Consider the following 23,432-nt stretch of genomic DNA (forward strand, 5'->3'; position numbering starts at 1 on the left):
TTTGACAGCTCAGCCCGCAGTCCTGGATTGTTACTAAAATGTCCAGACTTCCTCTTTGGTCTCCTGCACTGAACAGCCAGAAAAAGTTACAAAGTTTCTAAAACGTAATTGGCTTTTGGCAGAGTGCCCAGAATACGTGGCAGGTGCACTTAGATACGTTTGTAACAATTTAAGATAAGCAAAGAAACAACTGTAACTGTTTAAGGTAAGCGGGTCTCTTGGGGAAACTGTGACTGTCAGCTTAAAGGGCAATTCACCTTCATTAGCAAAACATATAAAAACCACAGAAATGTGTTCAAACTTGCATAACCCGCCACATTTTGTAAAATGATCATGGTAATTATGGGGTGTGGCCAAAAACTGGGCGTGGTCAAAACAATTTGCCACCCTCCACATGGCAAGTCTTTTTGTCCCTCTTTCTGTTTCCAAAATGTTGGTTGATATGTGTGGCGCCTCCTCCGACCCCGGGGCAAGCTCTGACTCATCTCACTGACGCCCCAGTCCCTCCCACTCTGGATTTAGCCACACAGGTGATTTCTCCCAACCAAAACTATTTGCAGCAAAGAGAGAAACATCATTCCTAAATGAAATCGGCTTTTCTCATTGTTAACAACACATCTTGCTAAAAGCCGGCAGCTTAGTTCGGGGGAGTTCCGGAAATATTGCCTAGAATTCCAGAGCCCGCCTTCCTGTACCCGCTGGAGATCGGCCATCTACGGAACTGATCGGAATGTCTCGGCTTCTTCCGGGGACGAGGGACTGAGCGAACAAACGAGCGAGAGCTGGAGAGGTGAGAGAAGGAGCCGGAGGTGTCGCACCTTATCCTGGGAATTCCAACCTTGTGTCACATTCGAATCCTCCCAGTGCACCACAGGTAATGGGCTCATCCCAACTTCCCGACGCTGATCTGGCGGGTCACTCACTTAGTGGGGAGGATTAGTGCGACAAATTTCTTGTATTTGCGACTTAACTGATGCGCTCCCTTTAAGCAGTGCCGTTCAACCTGCGGCGCAGCAGCTGTTGCTGTGTCTGTCGTGCCATGCTGCTGGGAATTGTAGTTTAGCAAGAGCCTCAGGTGCACATGAACATGGGTAAAGTATTTTACACTCAGGCACAAGTTTACAAAGTGGCCAGTCACTGACTGTATATACTGCTGGTTTGCTCTGAGACTTATAAAGGCCTGGCACTGAGCTACAAACATGAGTGTGGCACAGAATTGTCTGCCCCGCCCACTTAGATTGCAAGCTCTATGGGGCAGGGACCTGTTACCTCTTCCCTCTTAAAACACTCTGTAATTGCAATGCTCACTTTGTAATTGCAATGTTGTGTTTATTCTCTTTCTGTGATTGTATTGTTTTATTTCACAAGTAGAACTGTAAATATCCCCATACACACATGTATACATTAATGCAGTGCATGGAGGCAGGCTCCTTCAGTGGATTGATAGGAAATGTGTTTAATGGTTCATTAAGTGATATGCTGTTCTTCCGCCCTGCTATGCTGACTGCCATTGTTTCTTCTACAGGGCTGTGGTATGCATTGGCACAGGTACCGCATTCTGTCATTGTGTTGTTTCAGAAACCTGTGCCAGTTTGCCAGCTGATTAGTAGTCAATCTGTAAATTACCCCTTATATGCTGCCTGACAAGCATTACATAGGGGATACGCAAAGTTATTGCAATTAATAAGGGAGCTTGTCTCCTGCTGGGGCACAACCCATTAGTAAATAAGCAGCTGTAGTTGTGAATATGGCTGTAGGGCCATGAAAGAATAGTGCCCGAACATAGGTCCCACCGCCTGGGCTGGCAGCTACATTTGAAGCTTTGTGCCCTAGTAGTTGCCTTGTGAAACAAGCCACAGCATGTACCTGTCGCTGCCTAGCTAGATCTGATGGCAGAGTAGCCAGTGTAACTCACATGAGAGCAACAGAACAGCCATGTCAGTGCTGGCCATAATGTTCTCCCCAGCTGCAAAAACAACTACCCCTTTTTCCGTAGCTTTGCTAAAATTGCCATTGTCAAAAATAAATTTAGATTCAGATACATTTGCGTTTGGCGAAGCAAGCAGTGCAGCAGCTGTACCCTAGAATTTCAAATAGCGGCCGTTGTGCTCACGGATCAGCTTGAAAAAGGAACTAAAATGTTCTGAAAGCTTGTTATGATTATATTAGTTAGCCAATAAAGGTATCACCTTTATACCACTTTTGTTGTTTTTTTTATTTCAAAAGGGTTGCCCTGTAACATTTTTACTGGTTAACATGGTACAGCAACTTTACTTGCGATAAGAAGAGCAGACACAGCAGTGCAAATGAGATGCTATACGATTTCGTGATGCCAAAGGAAAATTGCACAAAATGGCATGTGCTTTGTATTACTGGCACAATTCAGATATGCCCTTTAAGCTGGTAACAAGCTGTGCGTTTGATGTCCAGTTCTCATGATTTTTTTGGCTGCTGAGCGGAGGTTTGCTTATCTTTCAATTCTGGGACACCAAAACATTGTTAAGGAAAAGGCTGTTCTTTTCTTTGCTTCCTCCCTGTAAATTTGATTTATTTAATCCTTATTACTTCAGAGGCAAGCAATACATGACTCTGTTTTACTAGTTTTTTTTACATCCAGTTGTTAAAGGGACAGCTCACTAGCTAACTTTAGTACACACTGTATTAGAGAATGCCCTATTCTTAACCTTTACATTGGCCTTCACATTTTTCTAGTTTTTTAAATTCTCTCTTTCCAGATTTCAAATGGGGGACACTGACCCCAGCTATTTTATTGTTACTTGTTTTATTTCTTATATCTCTGTTTAAGGCAGCACCTATTTATCTACCACTCTCTCATTCAGACCAATGTCTGGTTGCTAGGGTGAATTAGACCAAAGCAACCAGATAGCTGCTTAAAATTTCTCTGTTGCTGTTGTACAAAAAGCTAGCCACAAAAAATGAAGATCATTTGCAAATCGTTTCACTGTGTACTTCATACTAAAAGTTAATTTAAAGGAGAAAGTCACACACACTTAAGCATGATATTTGTTGTAGAAATTATTTTTAAAATGTAAAAAATACATGAATTATAGGGTTCCTTTCCTTTTATTTTCAGTATACTGCACTCTTCTTTGCAGAGGTCGGAGCAGTCCTGTTGCTTGCCATAGCTTAAATGTCTAAAGCTTTTTCAGGACACCACTTTATTGCTTTGTCTCAGCAGAGGCAAGCAGTATGCCCACTCACATTTGAATTTAAACATAGCAAGTGATGCTCTAATACTTTAATGTCTGTTGAAAAAAGAGTGCATTTTCCTCTTAACTTGATGGTGTGCTCCCTGATGATATTTGATGTTTTTTTTTTTTTTTCTCTTCAAGGTTGTGTGACTGTGTTCTTGTTTTTGTCAAGTGCCCATTTAATGTCCTGAAGAGTTGTGGACCTGTATGATCAACAGTGACTTGGAGACAACATGGCAAGTGGGGGATACAGGTCTCACAAGCCATCTACCTCTAATACAACTGATTTCTTGGAGGAGTGGAAAGCTAAGAGAGAGAAGATGAGAGTCAAAATGCTTGCAAATGAGTTAGTAATAGCAGCCGCAGGAGGAGGAGGAGGAGGAGGAGGAGGAGAATGTGGCGGCAATGACCTTGTCAATAAAGCTAGCAATGAGTTGAACAACAATGGCAACTGCAACACAGCAACTCCCAATAACCCGGTATCTGCAGCAGCCTCAATCTTTAAAGGTCCTGCAAATAAGAGGGCAGATGAGGACCCAATAGTCCCATCTACTGTGATGCAGCAAAAGCAAGTGCCCGGTCCTGTGCAAGATGTGGTATCTGCAGGAAACGTGCAGGATGAGTCCACTCCAACAGTTTCACAGGAACCTCCCACAAAGTCAAAAGAAAAGAAGAGTTGCAGCGGTCCTAGTGCCAGGAAGGGTAAGGGACAGATTGAGAAGAGAAAGCTTCGAGAAAAAAGAAGGTCTACAGGAGTGGTTAGCATCCCCTCAGTAGAAGTAAGTTGTTTGAGCTTAATACAAAGCTTTCTTTGCTTTTTTTCCCTATAAGGTAGACACAATTAAAAAGCAGTGAAGGGCTTCTGCTTATGGAGCACTACAAAAGTGGCTTTTACAATCACCGGTTGGTATTCACAGAAAATGTTTTTAATACCAAAAAAATAATAATACATGTCTGTAATATTACACCACAGAATACAAGAAACAGCTAATCTCAAAATAAAAACTTGCTTTTATAAGACATGTATATTCCTATAAAATATACTCATAGTAGAAAATAATGGACTACTTTTGGCTTTATAAAGGAATTTGGACAAAAACGAAAGTCTTTTAAATAGCATACTGTCGAAAATATGACTAAGGTTTTTGGATAATAGTTCATATACCCTTGTTTATTTTTGTAATGGCGTTTTCTAGTTCTAAAAAAATGTTTCATTGTTACAGGTAATATTAATTAACAATAAAAAAAAGATACTGCCACACATTAAGCTTAATGGGCATGTGTCTTTTTTTAAACATCTACTATGTAACTGTATACTGTGCACAACTACTTCAGCTGTGGCAAATATGTTTTGAAACAAAAACCAAGTCTGCTTAGAAAACATGCTTGAAAAGCCTTGCTACAGAAAGGGCTGCTAAACCCTTCAACAAAGTAAGTAGAATTCTCTTACTGCCATTTTGGGCAGTTGTAAAATGTAATTTTATTTTTTGCTGAGTCTATCCCGTAGCTGAAAATTTGTAGTTTGACAGATATACGGAAATTATTTTTTTCCAATTGAACTGTGCGCAATACTTGATGTATGTGATTCAGTTGATAAGGGTGTGCTTGGCAATATGTAGGGGATACACTGGCATTCAATTGCTTGTGATTCCATTTCTGTGGCGACCCTGCCTGATGTTTCTGGGCAATTAGAGGTGACATGGCAATAAGCAGTGCTAATTGTACATTTGTATGTTTCTTTTGCACTTGATTATTTCCCAATTTTACCTTTTTAGCTCTGCAGGTAGACCACAAAACACAAACCACCTGCAATCAAAGACTCTGTTTGTCTAATCTAACAATCTGTGGGGGAAACGAATACTGTACAAAAACAAAATGATATTCTCATCCAGTCTAACCTCTTGTAATACATTCAAAAGTCACAATCACTCAGAATAACCAAGTCTGTCTAACTGGTGATTAGTTCTTATTGCATCTTATATTTTTCTGTGTGAGATCTTATTTGCCATTTCACACTCCTTTTATTTATTACAGTGATGTATGACAGGCAGGCCCTTGGGTACTTAATTGCTGCCTTTATGTTAGTTGTGTAAAAGAAAATATCACAACATTTCTTGATTTTGTATTGACCTATTACCAACTTGAGTTGGCAGGGGCCACGTATGAGGCCACTGCATTTTATTTCTTTCCGTCACTGTTATACCATAAACTCTCAACACAATGCTTCCTCCACACCCTGATCCTCCCAGGACACTCCAATCATACACAAGTCTGTCCCAACCCATCCAATCGGGCTTGTTGGATGTGAACTGCTTTAATGGTTCAGCATGTGGTTGTGCCACCCCTCAAAACTAATTTCTGTAACCGTTTTCTTGAAATTCTTAAAACAGTGTGAAAGGTCTGTCTTTTTTTTGTAATTTCACAAATCACTCCCTAATGTTGTTCGTTCTGTTGCATTTTAGTACATCATTTCCAGGTTCAGCTCTGTGTATACTTGTAGTGCTTTATAAATAATGGTATAATCCTCATTTCAGAATTTTTTTAGGGATGTGGTCAAGAAGGCAGCAACTAAAGTTGGTTCAAAGCTTTTTTGTTGTTGTTGCTGAATTAGCTTCACTGTAGCCGCTCACTATGATAAAGCTTCTAACCGAAAAGTGTTGGCGTTTTCTTCAATTTTTAACTATTATCTTTTAATTAACTGTCTTCTAACTGTGTGAGGTTGTAGGTCGCTGGCATAATCCTTCCTTTCCTCAAACCTTGTAATCTTTCTTCCGTTCTAAGGGGCCGTGGGTTTGTGGCTTTTTAGGGTATATTTAGCTTCCTTTGAGAATAGGGGGCAAGGTTAACTAACAGGGCCACAGTCCCGGTTACCTTGTCCTACCTACAACTTTGTGGTGTCATAGATCATAGAAAAATACCAGGCAGTTAGTTTACGGGACAACTCCACCCTCTATCCAATTTTTCCAATTTTCTTTACTATTCCAAGGATTTTAGCCGTTTGGTGTGTTTTAACCTACTCTCATGCATGGCCATTTGATTTATTTAACTAATTAACTTATCTCAGTAATTTCAAGCATAATCACTTGTTTATTGCACTAGCACTTTATATTTATATGAATTGTACTTAAAAGCCTGTGGATTAATTCTACAGATAGGTGTCTGATTTATTTAGTTATTGATTTATTTATTTCGTCTGAGAAAAACACATCAATTTATATTGTAAATTATAATTTTGGCATTATTGCTATTTTTCTAATTTTGGGTATTTCTTAATAATGAATGAATACTTGCTCTATTTGGCTCTTTAAAGTTTACGAAGTATTAACGTAGAGGCTAATCAATTTATTGTGTATTTAACACTTTAACTGTATTACAAATGGGCACTTAGACAATTATGAAACGTACTTTATTCAAATTTTTTGTCAAGCAAGACATCTGGCCTTACATGCATTTGAGATTCCACTTTTAGTTATAGACGGGGTTCTTCTCTTTTCATACTCACCTTAATCATTTTACTCTGACTTTAGTCAGACATCTGCTATAACTATTAGAATTATTACTATTATTAGGCTGTAATTTAGGGGATCCATATTCTTTTGTTTTCAGCTGCTCACATGCCTTATTGTGCAATCCTCTTATAATTAAGGACAGTGTGTGCAAATGAAAGGGAGGAAGAAAGACTTTCTAATGGCTCTAATGGACCAAGTCTGAATTTTTTCTTGAATTATACTGTCTTGCCTAATATATAGAGGGGCATCTGCCAGCCTACTCTTTCCCAGTGTTTCAAATTGAATAATCTTCCTTTTGGCGGGCTTTATACGTTTTTATTTTACCTCACCTTACCTTACAGCATAAAGTTTATTTCAGTATAAAGTTTATTTGTAGTACACTACAGGTACAATGTTCATACTGTACTTTCTAAAATGGTTATTTATAAGCCTTCTGGTGAAAAAAAGAGAGACAGTAGAATAAGATCTAATACCATTTTAATTCTTTTAACTACATAGTGCAGTTCACTGTGTTTATCTTTTAGAGAGTATGTGTAATAATGTACGTGCAATATAATGAGATGAACTAATTTAACGAGAGAACTAATTTTTCTCTGTTATCTGTATGTTTGCATAGTAAACAAACAGAGTAGTTGCTGTACAGCAGCTTCATGTTGTGTAAGCAAGGATGTGAATTCCATCTAAATTGAACCAGTTAGCGAGATTTGGTTTTTACGGTTGATGGAACCCCTGTTCAGACTGTGTTCCCTGCCATTAGTCATTTGAATCAGGAGCACTATTGGCAGCTTCCCTCTACACATGTTGGACCTTTGTTTCCCTTAGGCTTGTAAAGATTAAATCATTTTTACATTTTGGCAACGTGAATATTTTTAACTTTTTCTTATGTTTCAATTAAAAAGCCACATTATAACATTTGTGACATACAGTTTTACTATCATCGCGGCTTCCCTTTTCCTTTCAAATAACCCCTTAACCATTTCACTGCCAGCCGATTTGACTGATTTGATTTTTTTTCAGTACAACCTAAGCTTTCAAAAAATATATTATATAAATTTATTTTGGTGTGATTCCACTTCTGTAAAATGATATAGGCTTCTAAGGGCAGGGTCGGACTGGGCCGGCGGGGCACCGGGAAAAAACCCTGTGGGCCCCGCTGTGCTTCTTAATGCCACGACCCCCTTTGTCAGAGGTCATGGCAAAACAATTTTTGTGCGCACTCGGTGTGCACACATGCTCACAACCACGGTACCACTCGCATGCGCACAGATGCAGCGCACATGTCGGCACGGCAGGAGGGCCCGGAGGGGGGCCCTGGGGCAGTAGTCCCGGTGGGCCCCAGGCCCCCCAGTCGGACCCTTTCTAAGTGTCTAAAAATTTTTAAAAAAATCATGTTTCCCATAATAATACAAAACACACATATCAGAAACATAATTTATTTTATGTACGAGAACACAGAAGATCTGGAAAGTTCTGAACACACCAATTCAAATATATATAGTTTTATGGAGATTTCTCACTTGTATAGGTCAAACACTCCAAGCTACCAGATTTGCAAAGCACTGCCCCACAAAACTGCATACTTCTGATTTCAAGGCCAAACATTCTACTAACAGTAGGTTTAGCCTAATAACTATACATTATTAGGAAGAACAGATTCTGGTGAATCCAAATTGGGTAAATAATTACCTTAGTATGTGGCATACAGGGGCCCCAAAATGAAGACCCCACATTACAGTTATCCGTTCTGTAATTCCAGATACTTCAAAATCAACACATTTACAGCATTTTTTGGGGGACAAAGATAGAAGTACATTCACCCCAGAAAATCATATATTTTCAGAAAGTACACATTCCCCTGAATCCAAATTGGGTATGGCTGGGTGCTACTCCAGTGCACCAAGCCACACGCCTTTCCTAAATTTGACGATTTTGGTGACATTACCAAAAATCACCTTAAAACTTCCTCCTTGCAGTATCTTATCACCCACATACTATTAGGCACCAAAATAAAACACCCCAAATATGAACACCTGGGGTCTGCTGAACAGTTTTAATCCAAGATGTATAAGTTTACCTAAGCATGTGGCATATAGGGGTCCCAAAATGAAGACACCCCCACATGGTCTGTCATTTCAGGTACTGCAAAAACAACACATTTACAGCTTTTGTTGAGGGGCAAAGATAGAAAAAAGTGTGTTGACACCAGAAAACCATATACTTTGGAAAATAGACATTGCTTGCTATTATCACAGACAGGTAAAACATTTATGGAACAAAGGGAATGCTGCCCACAAAGGTGCGGCCTTGAACCCAACAAAATCTGTTTTAAGATATGAGTCTTTTACAGATAGAAGTCTTTGGTCATCTTCTTTTGTTTCAGAAAGATGCCTGTAATCTCATGTCTACAGCATGACAGAACTACTGTCTCTGAAATGTGGAAATCAGAAACATATGTTTGTGTAATGTGAAATGACACTTCCCTATGTACACATGAAAATTCCTTGTAACTTTTTCAAAAGTGTTTTTGACTTCTTGTTCTGCTTTATTTAAACTAGCACATGTCACCCATTTGTTGAATGGAAAGACTGCAAATAAAACATGACCTTTTTGTTTATTTGTGGTTTTTTGTTCAGACTCTGAGCCCTCCTGTCACTTTTTAAAGGGGGTGTTCACCTGTCAAACACAGTTTTTCATTTGAATTGTTTTTAGATTGTTCACTATACATAACTTTTTTCAATTGTTTTTTTACTTTTTAAAGTTTTCTCAAAATGTAAGTTTGAAGTTTAAAGGAAAACTTAACCCCCAAAATTAATATTTAAGCAATAGATTAATATCAAATTAAGTGGCATATTAAAGAATCTTTTCAAACTGGTACGTATATATATATATATTTATTTAAGTAAATCTTGCCCTTTTACATCGCTTGCCTTGAACCACCATTTCGTGACGGTCTCTGCGCTGCCTTAGAGATCACCTGACCAGAAATACTACAACTCTAACTGTAACAGGAAGGAGTGTGGAAGCAAAAGACTGAATCCTGTCTGTTAATTGGCTCATGTGACCTAACATGTATGCTTTGTTTGTGCACCATGAATCCTATGATTCCAGGGGTCGGCCCTTATTTTTTTAAAATGGCAATTTTCTATTTAGGATTACCCAATGGCACACTACTAAAAAGTATGTTATTATGAAAATGGTTTATTTACATGAAGCAGGGTTTTACACATGAGCTGTTTTATGCAATATCGTTTTAAAGAGACCTACATTGTTTGGGGGGTATAGTTTTCCTTTAATGTTCCTGTCTCTACTAGAGTCTCAGTCTGACAGCTGTGATCTAGGAGCATTTGAACTGATACAATTTGCTACATTTAGTTGATACAATTAGTTGAGACATTTCATAGCAGTATCTTTGGATACTTTGGATCGCATGTCTGTTCTTTTTTAAAAACGCAACGTAAAAACGCCACGTCTTTCCTTGCCCTAACTTTATATTTGTGACCATGAAGTGTAAAGTTTCATTTTTCACCTTCTAAAGCAAGTCTGGGGGGCGGATCGCTGAATCTTTAACGGTTTTAAATGGATACTTTTAATCAATACATTTGTTATCTTTGTCCCTGCTGTGCAGAATCCCTGTGTTCCATTAAAGGGGAACTCCACAAAAACATAATCTAAGCTTTTTGAAAAGTAAACATAATTTCAAGCAACTTTGCAATATACAACATTTAAAAAATATGCAGATGTTTCATGATTTTTAATGGTTTCTGACAGTTCCCTAAGCCTAGCCCCCTGCTCTCCTGTTGATCTCTCTGACTACTTTGCTGAGCTGGCTGACTACTGTTACTTTGTATCAACCACCAGCTGTCCTTAGCCTGCATCCTCCAAACCCACGTAAAAACGCTGCAAAAACGCCTGGCCTTGCCCTAAGTGGAAAAAGTCTTTATTTTTGGTGAACAATCTGAAACCAACTGAAATGAAAAAAGTGTTTGAATGTGAACAGCCCCTTTAAAGGGGCTGATTCATGATTTTTATGGCATAGTTTTTATTACTAAATACATTACAAATAATTCATTCTACCATTTAAAATGTTATTCTTGAACCAATAAGTGTATCTGTTTAGTTGTAATATTGTTTTTTAGGCAGCCATCTCACGTCAGTTTACTTTATCATGTGCTTTTAGAAATAGTCAGGACTGCACAATGGAACTACTTTGAGATAAGCTTTTGTTCTCCTATTCAGTGTAACTGAATGAGTCACAGTCAGACTTAAGATGGCCATAGACGCAAAGATCCAATCGTACGAATCATAGAATGATCGGACTTCCCCATCTCCCGACCTGCCACTAACCATTCAGATCAAATAAAGTAGTAAAAGAACAGATCAGCCAATGTTCTGCCCCTGACCGCAATCGTATGAAAAGCTAGTCTCCCACTGAAAAACGTACAATCGTCAATACATGCAGAGATATTATCAGCAGCCGACAAATATTTTAACCTGTCCGATCTACCAAACGACTGATCTCCGCCGGACGAAAAATGTCGGGACTCTCCACACACAGTACGAATCCTTGATTTGTATGATCAGATCTTTGCTTCTATGACCAGCTTTAGTTGTGTTAGTATTGAGTTCTATTTTCTGCTCTCTAATGCGGAAATTCGCCTGCCAAATAAATTCGCTCCTCACTAATTTTTAATACATGTTCACGATAATACTAATAATAATAATCTCTTGCATGGTCAATGTCCTGCTAGTTTAACTACAGCCAAGCACTGGTAGCCATATGATAAACTGGATCATTGGACACAGTAGTTGGAAATTTTTAGACATAACACAAGTGCTGCATTGGTGCAAGTAGTCATTTACTGTTGTTCTCCTGTGTATACATTTTTGTTTCCAGTCACTTCACTATAGGTGTGCCTATTTATGGTTAGCTTTAGGCCAGTGAATTTAAAACATCCCCCATTCACTCAGATCTCGGTACTAATTATCTTAATTTACTGACCATTGTATTTTTTGAACAAAATTTAAGTCGGCAAAACTTGCCCACAGTCTTGTTTGAAGGGACTTCTGCCTTGAGTGTTCTAGCAAATCATCAGATATAAACAGATATTAGTACAGGTATGAGACCTATTATCCAGAATGCTCAGGGCCTGGGGCTTTCCAGATAACGGATCTTTCTGTAATATGGATCTTCATACCTTAAATGTACAAGAAAATTATGAAAACATGAACACAAGGGATACTGTCATGGGAATTTTTTTTCCAAAATGAATCAGTTAATAGTGCTGCTCCAGCAGAATTCTGCACTGAAATCCATTTCTCAAAAGAACAAACAGATTTTTTTATATTCAATTTTGAAATCACTCTTTACTGCTGTACTGCAAGTTGGAGTGATATCTCCCCCCTCCCTTTCCCCCCCCCCCAGCAGCCAAACAACAGAACAATGGGAAGGTAACCAGATAGCAGCTCCCTAACACAAGATAACAGCTGCCTGGTAGATCTAAGAACAACACTCAATAGTAAAAACCCATGTCCCACTGAGACACATTCAATTACATTGAGACGGAAAAACAGAAGCCTGCCAGAAAGCATTTCTCTCCTAAAGTGCAGGCACAATTCACATGACCTGGGGCAGCTGCGAAATTGACAATATGTCTAGCCCCATGTCAGATTTCAAAATTGAATATAAAAAAATCTGTTTGCTCTTTTGATAAATGGATTTCAGTGCAGAATTTTGCTTTAGTAGCACTATTAACTGATGCGTTTTGAAAAAAACATGTTTTCTGATGTCAGTATCCCTTTAAATAGACCCAATGGGCTGGTTCTGCTTCCAATACGGATTAATTATATCTTAGTTTGGATCATGTACAAGCTACTGTTTTATTATTACAGAGAAAAAGGAAATAATTTTTAAAAATTTGCATTATTTGGATAAAATGGAGTCTTTGGGAGACGACCTTTCTGTAATTCAGAACTTTCTGGCTATAATATCTACTTTCTGCAAGGCTGTATCCTCTGTACTGTAATATCCTGCTTTACTACATAGGAAAGAAAATATTCCAGTGGTGCTAAACAGAAGTACCCTTTAGTACTATAAACAGATTGTATATACTGTATGACATTTATTGGCAGATTGCATATTGTGCTCTTATATTTTACAAGCCCATAACGGAGTTTATTTAAAACTTTTATTTATATATTTGTTTAAATGTAGTCATGTAACCTACAGTACTTATTTGCAACAGAATGAAAGTTTATGTTCTTCCTGAGATGCAGACTACTCCATTCTCATACCACCTACTTATTATATATATATAGATATATAGATATATAGATATATAGATATATAGATATATATATATATATATATATATATATATATATATATATATATATATATATATATATATATATTTATAAATAATATAACTGGGTAACAAGGTGGCTGTCTGGTCTGGTACTCGTGTCACTTCCAGGCTTACTTACCACATGCATTGTTTTTATCATCCAAACCAGTGCATTGGGACACCAGATAGCTTTTCCTACCTTTGCTCCCAGAAATTGTCTGGTATTCTTTTGGATTACAGACAACACATCATGAGCAACTCTTTCCTATTGTTTTGGAGATTACTTGTCACATGTGCTGACTTGTGCTATAAAACAGGTGATTCCCATTAAGCATTATGGGAAGCATTATTTACATATACCCAATACGTATTATACTCTGTGTCTGAGTTTTCAGAGGAAAAGTCTGAGAATTGCTGTGGTTATGACACATAGCCACATGCATGGGATTCTGTGTTTCTGATGCAATAATAGTCTGTATGCACTATAACCCTAGTGGTTGTAATGCAGTTTTCTCATAGACCATTGTATGTATGTATATTTTTATTTGTATAGCGCTCCTTAAAGGAGAACTAAACCCTAGAAATTAATATAGCTAAAATTGCCATGTTTTATATATTGAACTTATTGCACTAGCCTAAAGTTTCAGCTTGTCAATAGCAGCAATGATCCAGAACTTTAAACTTGTCGCAGGGTGTCACTATCTTGGAAAGTGTCCGCGACACTCACATGCTCAGAGGGCTCTGAGCAGCTGTTGAGAAGCTAAGTCTCGTCGCAAATTATCCAGCAGAAAATGAGGTTTGTCTGTAATATAAACTGATGGAACAGGGCTGATTATTACATTCTCATGCTAGTTGCACTGGTTTCTATGCTGCCATATATTAATTACTAATCAGCCTTATATTGTGACATTTATATTCTATGTGTACTGTATATTGTGAGTTGGTCCCTAAGCTCAGTAAGTGACAGCAGCACAGAGCATGTGCAGTGAATCAGCAGAAAAGCAGATGGGGAGCTACTGGTGCATCTTTGGAGACACAGATCTTCACTGCTAAAGGGCTGTGGTTGCCTGGGGGCTGGTACAGGAGCCCAAAACAAAATGTACAACATTTCTAGCCTTTTTCTTTAGTTTAACTTTCCTTGTCCTTTAAGGGCAAAAGCACTGTACAGCAAAACAATAAATTAGTATTAGAAACGGGGTCATTGCAATTGCACAAATACAATACACATAAAAGTATAGTTACAATACATATTAAGTGCTTATTGTCAAGGAGACAAAATGATAGAGGACCCTGCCCCGTAAAGCTTACAGTCTAAATGGGAGGGTAACATACAGACACAAATTGGAGGGATGTTAAGTGCTGTAGGTTACAGTGGGTGACAGTGCCAGTTCCCAGTTCAGGTGTTATGCAAGTGCTCCAAGAGGTAGTCTTTGAGTTTAGTTAAGTCAAAGATTACCCCCAAACAGTGTACTGAGTTGACAGGGTTATTGGGCATGCCATCAATAGAGAGAGTAAATGGGGGAATAGGAAGGATGAATAGCTCAGTTTTTATTAGGTTGAGTTTAAGATGGCGTTGGTTCATCCCGTTGGAGGCAGTTAGAGATTCAGAGTCTTCAGCTGTTAATGAAGGGGTGAATAAATATATTTGGGTATCATCATCATACAGAGAATAGTTAAAGCCAAATGAGTGGATGAGATCTCCCAAAGACAAAGTGTATAAAGAGAACAACAGCGGGCCAGTTACAGAGCCTTGTGACACCTACATTAAGTAGAACTGGAGATGAGGTTTCATTAGCAGAAAAGACATTGAATGAACGGTTAGAGAGGTAAGAAGAGAGCCAAGATGCAGCCTGGTTACGAATACCAACTAAATACAGAATTTGCATCAGGAGGGTATGGAGATGAGCCAAGATTCTTAGCAAAAATCACGCCCATAGACTCCCATGGGTGAAAAAAGATGTTGCACATCAAAAAAACATTTTCACTGCTAATTTTTGTCAAATCGAAATGGATCAGATTAGCCCATCAGTAATGCAGATGATTGTCCAAGGAGGATAAGGATAGAGAAGTGACCTTTGGTTTTGGCAACCTGAAGATCATTTGTAACTCTGCACAAGGCAGTTTCAGTAGAGTGTACAGGCCAGAAACCATTGCTTGACATTTTTTTTTTTGCTTGCAGAAAAGTCATAGAGACAAAAAGCCAGATAGACTGTTCAGTGTCCTGTTATTCTTTTAATAGCTACTCTTATCTACATTGTTTGTCTGCATCAGTCCCCATTGATATTGTTCAGTGCTACACTTTGGAAAATGATTGTGTTTTAGTCTATGTGATAAACATAAGTTTATAATGAAGAAACTCTTTATCTATAAACAGATTTGGCTGAAGGGTTTTGTGGCAGGAAAAGAGAAAATAACCTTGGGTACTGATTGTTTTCCCCCCACCATGAATTTCTTTTTAGCCATCATTCCATTGGTTGCAGTAGATAGTGAGTGGCAAATTGTGTGCACTGACCTGTAGTTTAATAAGTTTAAATTTTTTAAGAGTTCAACCAGTAGACTAAAAAAAAAAAGACATATTCCTGCTTCAAATGAACTGCTCTCCCATGTGGGAGGGGTGGTGAGTTGAGCATGGCTGAGCATTCATTGTGAACAGCAGCCTACGGGAAATCAGTCACAACCTCTCAAGAATTGTCTCTTTCCCCTTCAGTGCATTTCATGTCTTATGCTGGGAACTGACCTTTCATTATCTTTGTTAGCAGATTTGGGCCTGTTTTCAGCCATGTATATATTGGACAAGCCTAATGTATTCATTTTGTACTGGCCTTTAAACTGAAAGGAAAAAATGCTATTGTTTTGTAATGGGTAGGAGAAGAACCCGGAGATACAGTAGAGCTTAGTACTAAAGAGTGAAATTTTAAACAGATGACATCACTTCTTTTACCCAGTTTGTGCAATATGACATATATATGATACACAGCACATAGCGAATCCCATTGTAAACTGATGATTTGCACAGACCAGAAAATTTAAAATGCTCTAAAACCATTAGCAAGTTTTTCAAAACTCTGCAGTATTTCTAGAAAGCATTATAATTTTATTTGGAATACCAATAGGCCAGTAAGGTTTGGGGGCAACTCGTGAATATGTATTATATAAGGCTCTGAAGTGGAGGGCCATATACCCTGGCATTTACTTGCTGTTGGGCTGACCAACACCAATCCCCCCATTTCCATTTTGACCATGCACCCCCAATACATAAAAATGTAGTGGCTACTAAATATGCACAACATTACCTTCTGATTTAGTCAGGATCTCAAATCGTCTTCTCTTACATTTCTGTTCTTTATATTCCTCTTTTTTAGCTATTACCTTCTGTTTCTCATTAATCACTGTTCTTCTCGTTATCTTGTATTTTCCCCTTCTTCTTGGCTCCTGTACCACCTTTTTTCCTTGCACATCCAGCATGAACCATGCATCTTCTCCTAACCATATTCATTCCATTTCACCTCTGATGCTGCTCTCCATTTATCGCCTGTTTTTTTTTGTCCCCATACCCATTTTCATCCCCTTTCTTCTCTACTCCTTTCTGTTTCTCATCCTCTGCCCTTTTTTATAGCTCCCTTTTGCTCCCACTGCTTATCTTCTTTCCTCCAACCCTGTTGCTCTTCCATTTCACCCCTTCCTTTTTCTTTCCTGCCATCTACTTTATTCTCATGTTCCTAATATGATGCTAACTCCTTCCTCTAAGTCAAGGGAGCAGTGTTTCTCTTCATGTAGAGGTTTGGTACAAATCTTGCTGGAGGGATTGCCAAATAGATTTGCAGGGCTGCGGGCTGGCAGTTAGACAGCTTTGATCTATCGCTTCACTGAATGAAATCGAATGGCTGAACTGATAAAAGATGGCTGAACACAGCAAAGCTGTTGGCAAACTGACTATAATAATAGTGATTTGCTTAATAGAAATCAATGTACAGGATGGAACTAAATAGTAGGAGAATGCAAACTATTACTTTCTTGTTGCTACTCATCCTTTATAATAACAAGTATTTCAAGCAAATTATTCATGAAATATACCATAGTGATTTTTCTACAATTTCAATGTGTTTATATTTCTTTGTGTCAAATCACCAATTTGCATTCATTCGCTGTATATACAGTGCCATGTCATTGTTTTTAATTTTATTTTTGTACTAAAGCTCTCCTTACAAAGCTGCCTAAAGCTTTTGTGCAGTAGGCCTGTAAAGCGGTTTTGGATGATGTGCTGCTTATAGAGACCTTTCATCAATTACAATACTTTGCATTCCTGGGCCCGCACCTGTGTTTGTGTTGCCTGTGCATAAACATTACATGTTGGTGTTTGGTTTCTCAGCACAGTAAGAAAAAAGCGTCACATACCTTTTGTACCACTTTCAGACATTTCACATGTACCAAAGGTTGTAGTTTCACATAAGTACATTGCTAAGCTACAGTGCTGCCATCTATTTCTTAGAATAATAATTCTAAGAAATAATTTTTTGTGTTGGTAAACACAATTTTATTTTATGTAGCGACAACAGTACTTTATACAGCACAATACAATACAGTCCTTGAAAGTTTTTGTACCCTTTAAGAAATATATATATATATATATACCAAAACGAGCAGGAACGCACAACCATAAATGCTGTAAGGGCCGGGTGCCAGTCTGTCAACACATACAGAATCCCACCAATGACGGCACTCCAGAATCAATCACGCTTGGGTCAGTAGAAGTCGATCATAAAGGTTTATTAAGGTGGACCAACGTTTCGATACCACACAGGTATCTTCGTCAGGGATTTATTTATATGGATGTGATCTAAAACATCATCTGATTTTGAAACAAGTTCTAAAAGTAGATGAAGAAAACCAAGTTAAACAAATGAAACACAAATTATTATATTTGGCCATGTATTTATTGGAAAAAATTATCCAATAACATATCTGCATGTGGCAAAAGCAACCCCTTACTTTTGCTCAATATTTGGTGTGACCCCCTTGTGCAGCAATTTACTGCAACTAAACGTTGCAGTAACTTGATCAGTCCCGCACATCGTATCAGAGAAATTTAGCCCCTTCCTCCATACAGAATAGCTTCACCTCTTGGATGTTGATGGGTTTTCCTTACATGAACCATTCGCTTTAGGTCTTCCCAAACATTTCAGTTGAATTGAGGTCAGGACTTTTATTTGGCTATTCCAGAACATTCAATTTTTTCTTCTTTAACCATTCTTTGGTAGAACTACTTGTGTTTGGGATCGTTTTCTTGCTGCATGATCCACTGGAGTATATTTGTCAAAGAGTGAAGTTAAAGATCGCCACATCTCTCTCCATTCATTTCTATGGGAAAGCGAAAGATCACTCTAAATACGCCTTTAAAAATGCCATAGAAATTAATGGAGACAAGCTGTATTTCACTCTACTGTGGTGATCTCTAACTTCACTGTTTGATAAATATACCCCACTGTCTCTTGAGATTCAGTTCACAGACAGATGCCTTGATATTTTCCTTTAGAATTCTCTGGTATAGTTAAGAATTCATTGTTCCATCAATGACATCTTGCTGTTAAGGCCCAGATGCAGCAAAACAGGCCAAAGCCAGAACACTCCCACATGTGTCACAGATGGGATAAAGTTCTTATGCTGGAATGCAGTGTTTTTATTTCTCCAAATGGAACGCTCCTCATTTAAGCCAAAAAGTTCTATTTTGGCTTCATCTGTCCACAAAACATTATTCCAGTATCTTCTGGTTTGTCCACATGGTCTTTTGCAAACTAGGTGGTCAGAATTGTTTTTGGGAGGAGAGCAGTGGCTTTCTCCTTGCTACCCTGCCATACACAGCATTGCTGTTCTCTCTGACTTTTCAGCTGGAGTTATCTTTGATCGTCGACTATTTTTGGGTAGTGTAACAACAGTCTTGAATTTCCTCCATTTGTACACAATCAGTCTGACTATTGATTGGTAAAGTCTAAACTCTTTAGAGATAGCCTTGTAACCTTTTCCAGCTATATGGGCATTACCAGCTTTATGGTCATTTTCTGAGGTCCTCAGACATCTCCTTTGTTTGAGCCACGATATACTGTCACAAATTGGTTGTATGTGTGATCAGACTTTGCTGGATCCCCATTCTTTAAATAAAACATGGTCTCTCTCCCTCACTTGATCCCATTGACTGAAAACAACAGACTCTGATTTTATCTTCAAATTATATGATAATCCTAAGGGTTTACTTAATTTTACCATATGGATATGTTAATTGGATCGTTTTAAATACATAAATACATGACCAAATATAATTATTTTGTTTAACTAGGTTTTATTCATGTACTTTTAGGACTTGTTTGTAAATCAGATGATGTTTTATGTCACACTGATATAAAAATATTAATTTATACAGCAGTGCTTTTACAGAGATAATATATAATTTGCATTTGGCCCTGCATCATGTCATGTTATTTTCTATTAAAAAATGTTGTTCCCCCAGTATAACAAATCATCCTGAAGTTCAGTGGCCAGAATTATGATATAGCTGTGCATGTATATGTCAATATAATATGCAAGTGCCACAAATATCCTGTAAATTATATCCTTGTAAACAGGGCTTAGTGATGTAATCGGTTATAATTGATGCTTAGTGATGTAATTTGTCACACAACTAACTGAAATGTATGTATTATAAAAAAAAATGTATCCCCTGTTGTAAAATACTAGGGGGTATATTTATCAAAGAGTGAAGTTAGCGGTTGCCACAGTCCTCTAGCGTGAAATTCCGCCACTCTCCGTTCATTTCTATGGGATTTTGAAAGGCGTATTTATCAAAGGATGAACTTTCACTCTAGTGGCGAATTTTACTCTAGTGGCGATCTCTAACTTCACTCTTTGAAAAATATACCCCTAGGAGTGACTACAGAGCCACTATATATAGACACATATACCCATGTGTAATAATAGGCTCTAAGTTTGCCCAGGAGCAGTAACCCTTAGCAACCAATAAAATGTTTGCTTTTAGACAGATGACCAGTAAATCCTTTTAAGAAGAAAAGAATCCGTATAGCGGAAAATTACTTAAACAGGGGGTCTCACTACTGGGAATATATTAGGTAAAACACAATTTATTTACTCAAAATTTAAAATACACATACATATTAAAAAAACTGGACATAGCAGCAATGTGTTAGGTGTAGCATCAATCCATTTGTTTCACTAAAGGTAAAATAACACATTTAATTGAGTAGCTGGGTATTGTATTTTAAATTTTGAATACATAAAGTGTGTTTTACCTAATATATTCCCAGTAGTGAGACCCCCTGTTTAAGTAATTCTCCGCTATATGGATTCTTTTCTTCTTAAATGTATTTTAACTTTACTTTGGGAGGGAGCTCCGGGTGAACTTTCCCTTAAAATATACTGGGTAATTATATGAATGTTCCACCACTAGCTGCAGCTTTGGGATATTTTTTTTCTTATGACCAGTAAATCCTACCTGCTGATTGGTTGCTATAACTTACTTCACCTGGGCAAACATAGTACATTTTATTGTATAACGCTATTTATAAATATTCTAGGAGCATAATCTGTAGTTTCATAGTCTGTTCAAAGGTGAAGGAAAGTTGTAATCACTGGGGGGAGGGGGGTACCAATTATTATGCACCCCCAGTGATTAAATCACTTACCTGTGCTCCTGTTAGTAGAAAACTTCTGTGGCCTGGGGTTCTTCTCAGTGAGCATCACGGTGTAATGTACTCTGGGCCAGTGCAATTTTCTGCTGACAGGAGCACCAGTCCACATCAGCTAAGTGTAAGCACTGGGGATGTCTAACGTTTGGCAGCCCCCCCCAGTAAATTAATCTTTCCTTGAATGGAAGGCAAACCTTGTCATGCTGCACATGTGTCAGATTATCCGTCTGTCACCAACATGCCTTCCAACAATTCCCTTTTTCCTCAGACCGTCCCAAATTAACATAGACAAAATGACCAAAGCTTGCCATATACCACTATATGCTTATTTATGCAGTTATCTTCTGACGGGTCTGCTAGGCAACCTCCATATTCCAGTTGTTATCGCAAGATATTTCAATATCAGATACGGAAATAGAATAGAAAACAGTCTTACCCTTAAGTAGTTAATATCACTTTCACAATAGTCAAAAAGTATCCATTTTATCTAGGGGAGAAAAAAGTCACACAGGTTAGAGCTCTGGAAGTACAAATGATACATTGTGTATGTTTCAAAGAAAGCTGCTGATGCTCCAATACTCATTAAGACCTTCTGGATACAAACGATTCAGTTTTTTTATCCACTTAGCTTCTTCTTGTAATAATAATTTTAACACATTACCCCCTCTCTGTGGTTTATAAAATCACTTCTAATACCTGCCATTTTAGCTGCGATTGGTTATGTTTACAAGTATTATAGTGTCTTGAAATAGAAGTGCCAGTTTGGGTCCCTGCTTTAAAATTACGTATATTGGACCTATGTTCTTTAATCCTTAAGGATTTGCATATGCAAATTAGGGTTTGGCCGGGCAGAAGGATTAGATCGAATCCTGCTGAAAAAGGCCGAATCCCGAACCGAATCTTGGATTCGGTGCATCCCTACAAATTAGATAGGGAAAGATGTTTATTATACACAGTGCAAAGGTATAATCATTTTTTTTCTTGGGTGCTATTTAATAATAATAATCACTTTTATTGTACTTTGATAGTTAAGGTGATTTTATTTCTAATTTGTATTATTTGGAAAATAACAGCAATTAATTGGCATAGTGCTGTGTTACCAAGTGCTTTCACTTTCTTGCAGTGTGCCTGCAGGTTTCCTTTATTGTAACTTTCCAAAAGTAACAACGGCTGTGGCCCTTAGTCTGTATTATTCATGGAAAAACCTTTTACTCATGAATAATGAATTGACATCTCAGTTCCTTCATCCTCTATTCAATACTTTAAGATGGTTTCTTTTTATACCTGAGATAGGCTTGCAATATATTAGGTCTGATGTTTGCTGTGTTTGTCCTCCTATATACAGGACTTTTATAGCTTTTATACATGCACAGTCTGTAAAACACAGTATAGTCCTTCTCGGTGTGCCTTCACAAGCAACTACATTCCTTCTATAGTTTATTTGAATATACCTGCAAGCATTTGCTTTATTTTATTACTTTAATTATGTATTACAATCATTCTATACAATGCTTTGTGATGACCTTCTGTGTTAGTGCTGTATAACATCTCTTGAAATAAAAATGCTATGGAAGCTATATTTGCAGTACAGCTAAGGGATCTGTTATCCAGAAACCCATCAAGACAATGTCAAATTTCAGCACTGCAATTCTTCATTTTTACAGATTAATTTTTTTGGAGTAGATAATACTTTGTATTAGATGAAGATAAAGCAGGCCTAAATCCAAACTGATGCAAAACAATCCTGTTTGTTGTTGTTAATATTACAGGTATGGGATCTGTTATCCAGATGCTTTGGACCAGTGGCTTTCCGGATAATAGATCTTTACCGTAATTTGGATCTTCATACCTTAAGTCTACTAGAAAAATCATGTAAACATTAAAAACACCCAATAGGCTGGTTCTGCTTCCAATAAGGATTACATATATCTTAGTTTGGATCAAGTACATGATTCTTTTTTAATATTACAGAGAAAAAGGGTTATTATTTTTTAAAATTTGGTTCAGTTGGATAAAATGAAGTCTATGGGAGATGACCTTTCTGTAATTCGGAGCTTTCTGGATAATGAGTTTCCGGATAATGGGTCCCTTGGCTGTAGCAGCCTTATGGCACAGTGCTGTGTATTATGGAAAGACTGTTGATAAAAGATCCCATATTTAGAAAACCTCAAGGGCCAAGCATTATGCATAATAGTTACTAGATCTGTACGGCGAGTAATAATAACAGATGTTGCCATCCCTTATCTGACAAGGATAATGTTGATGAAATATAAATTATAGTGCTCAGTTTGATTTAGTACTAATTCCTTTTGTTACTTCCACTCTCATTGCCTAAAATGATGTTTCCTTATGTATCACTTGCCACTTAAATTGCCTTGGATCTCCAATACTCTTACTTTCTTAAATGGAAAGGCAGCATGCTTATTCACTTTCATATGTGCAAATGAAAGTGAGGATCCACGTATTAATACCATGCATGGACACGAAATAAACAGTTGGGCTCATTGTTACCATCTGCAGCCTGAGCAACAGTATATAATTATTATTATAAAGCATAAAGCTCATTAAGTGCGCAATGGAGCAAAATGACACAGTGACTCACTGCACTTTTGTTTTAGGATATTGGTGTTGTAAAAATAACTTCTTAATTATAAGTAACAATTTCAGCTTAGC

The 23,432-nt window shown here is 37.7% G+C and overlaps 1 protein-coding gene across 1 annotated transcript in view; it reads left to right on the forward strand.

The window, feature by feature from the left end:
- Positions 1-441: 441 nt before the first annotated feature.
- Positions 442-23,432, forward strand: part of pawr.S (PRKC, apoptosis, WT1, regulator S homeolog) — a 51,906-nt gene continuing 28,915 nt past the window's right edge. Inside the window, exons 1-2 of the mRNA XM_018255924.2 lie at positions 442-874; positions 3,354-3,991. Of these exons, the coding sequence (XP_018111413.1) occupies positions 3,446-3,991 (546 nt within the window). The 5' untranslated portion in view covers positions 442-874; positions 3,354-3,445. The remainder of the gene's footprint in view (positions 875-3,353; positions 3,992-23,432) is intronic.

The sequence above is a fragment of the Xenopus laevis genome, chromosome 3S (genome assembly GCF_017654675.1).
Source record: "Xenopus laevis strain J_2021 chromosome 3S, Xenopus_laevis_v10.1, whole genome shotgun sequence".
Lineage (NCBI taxonomy): Eukaryota > Metazoa > Chordata > Amphibia > Anura > Pipidae > Xenopus > Xenopus laevis.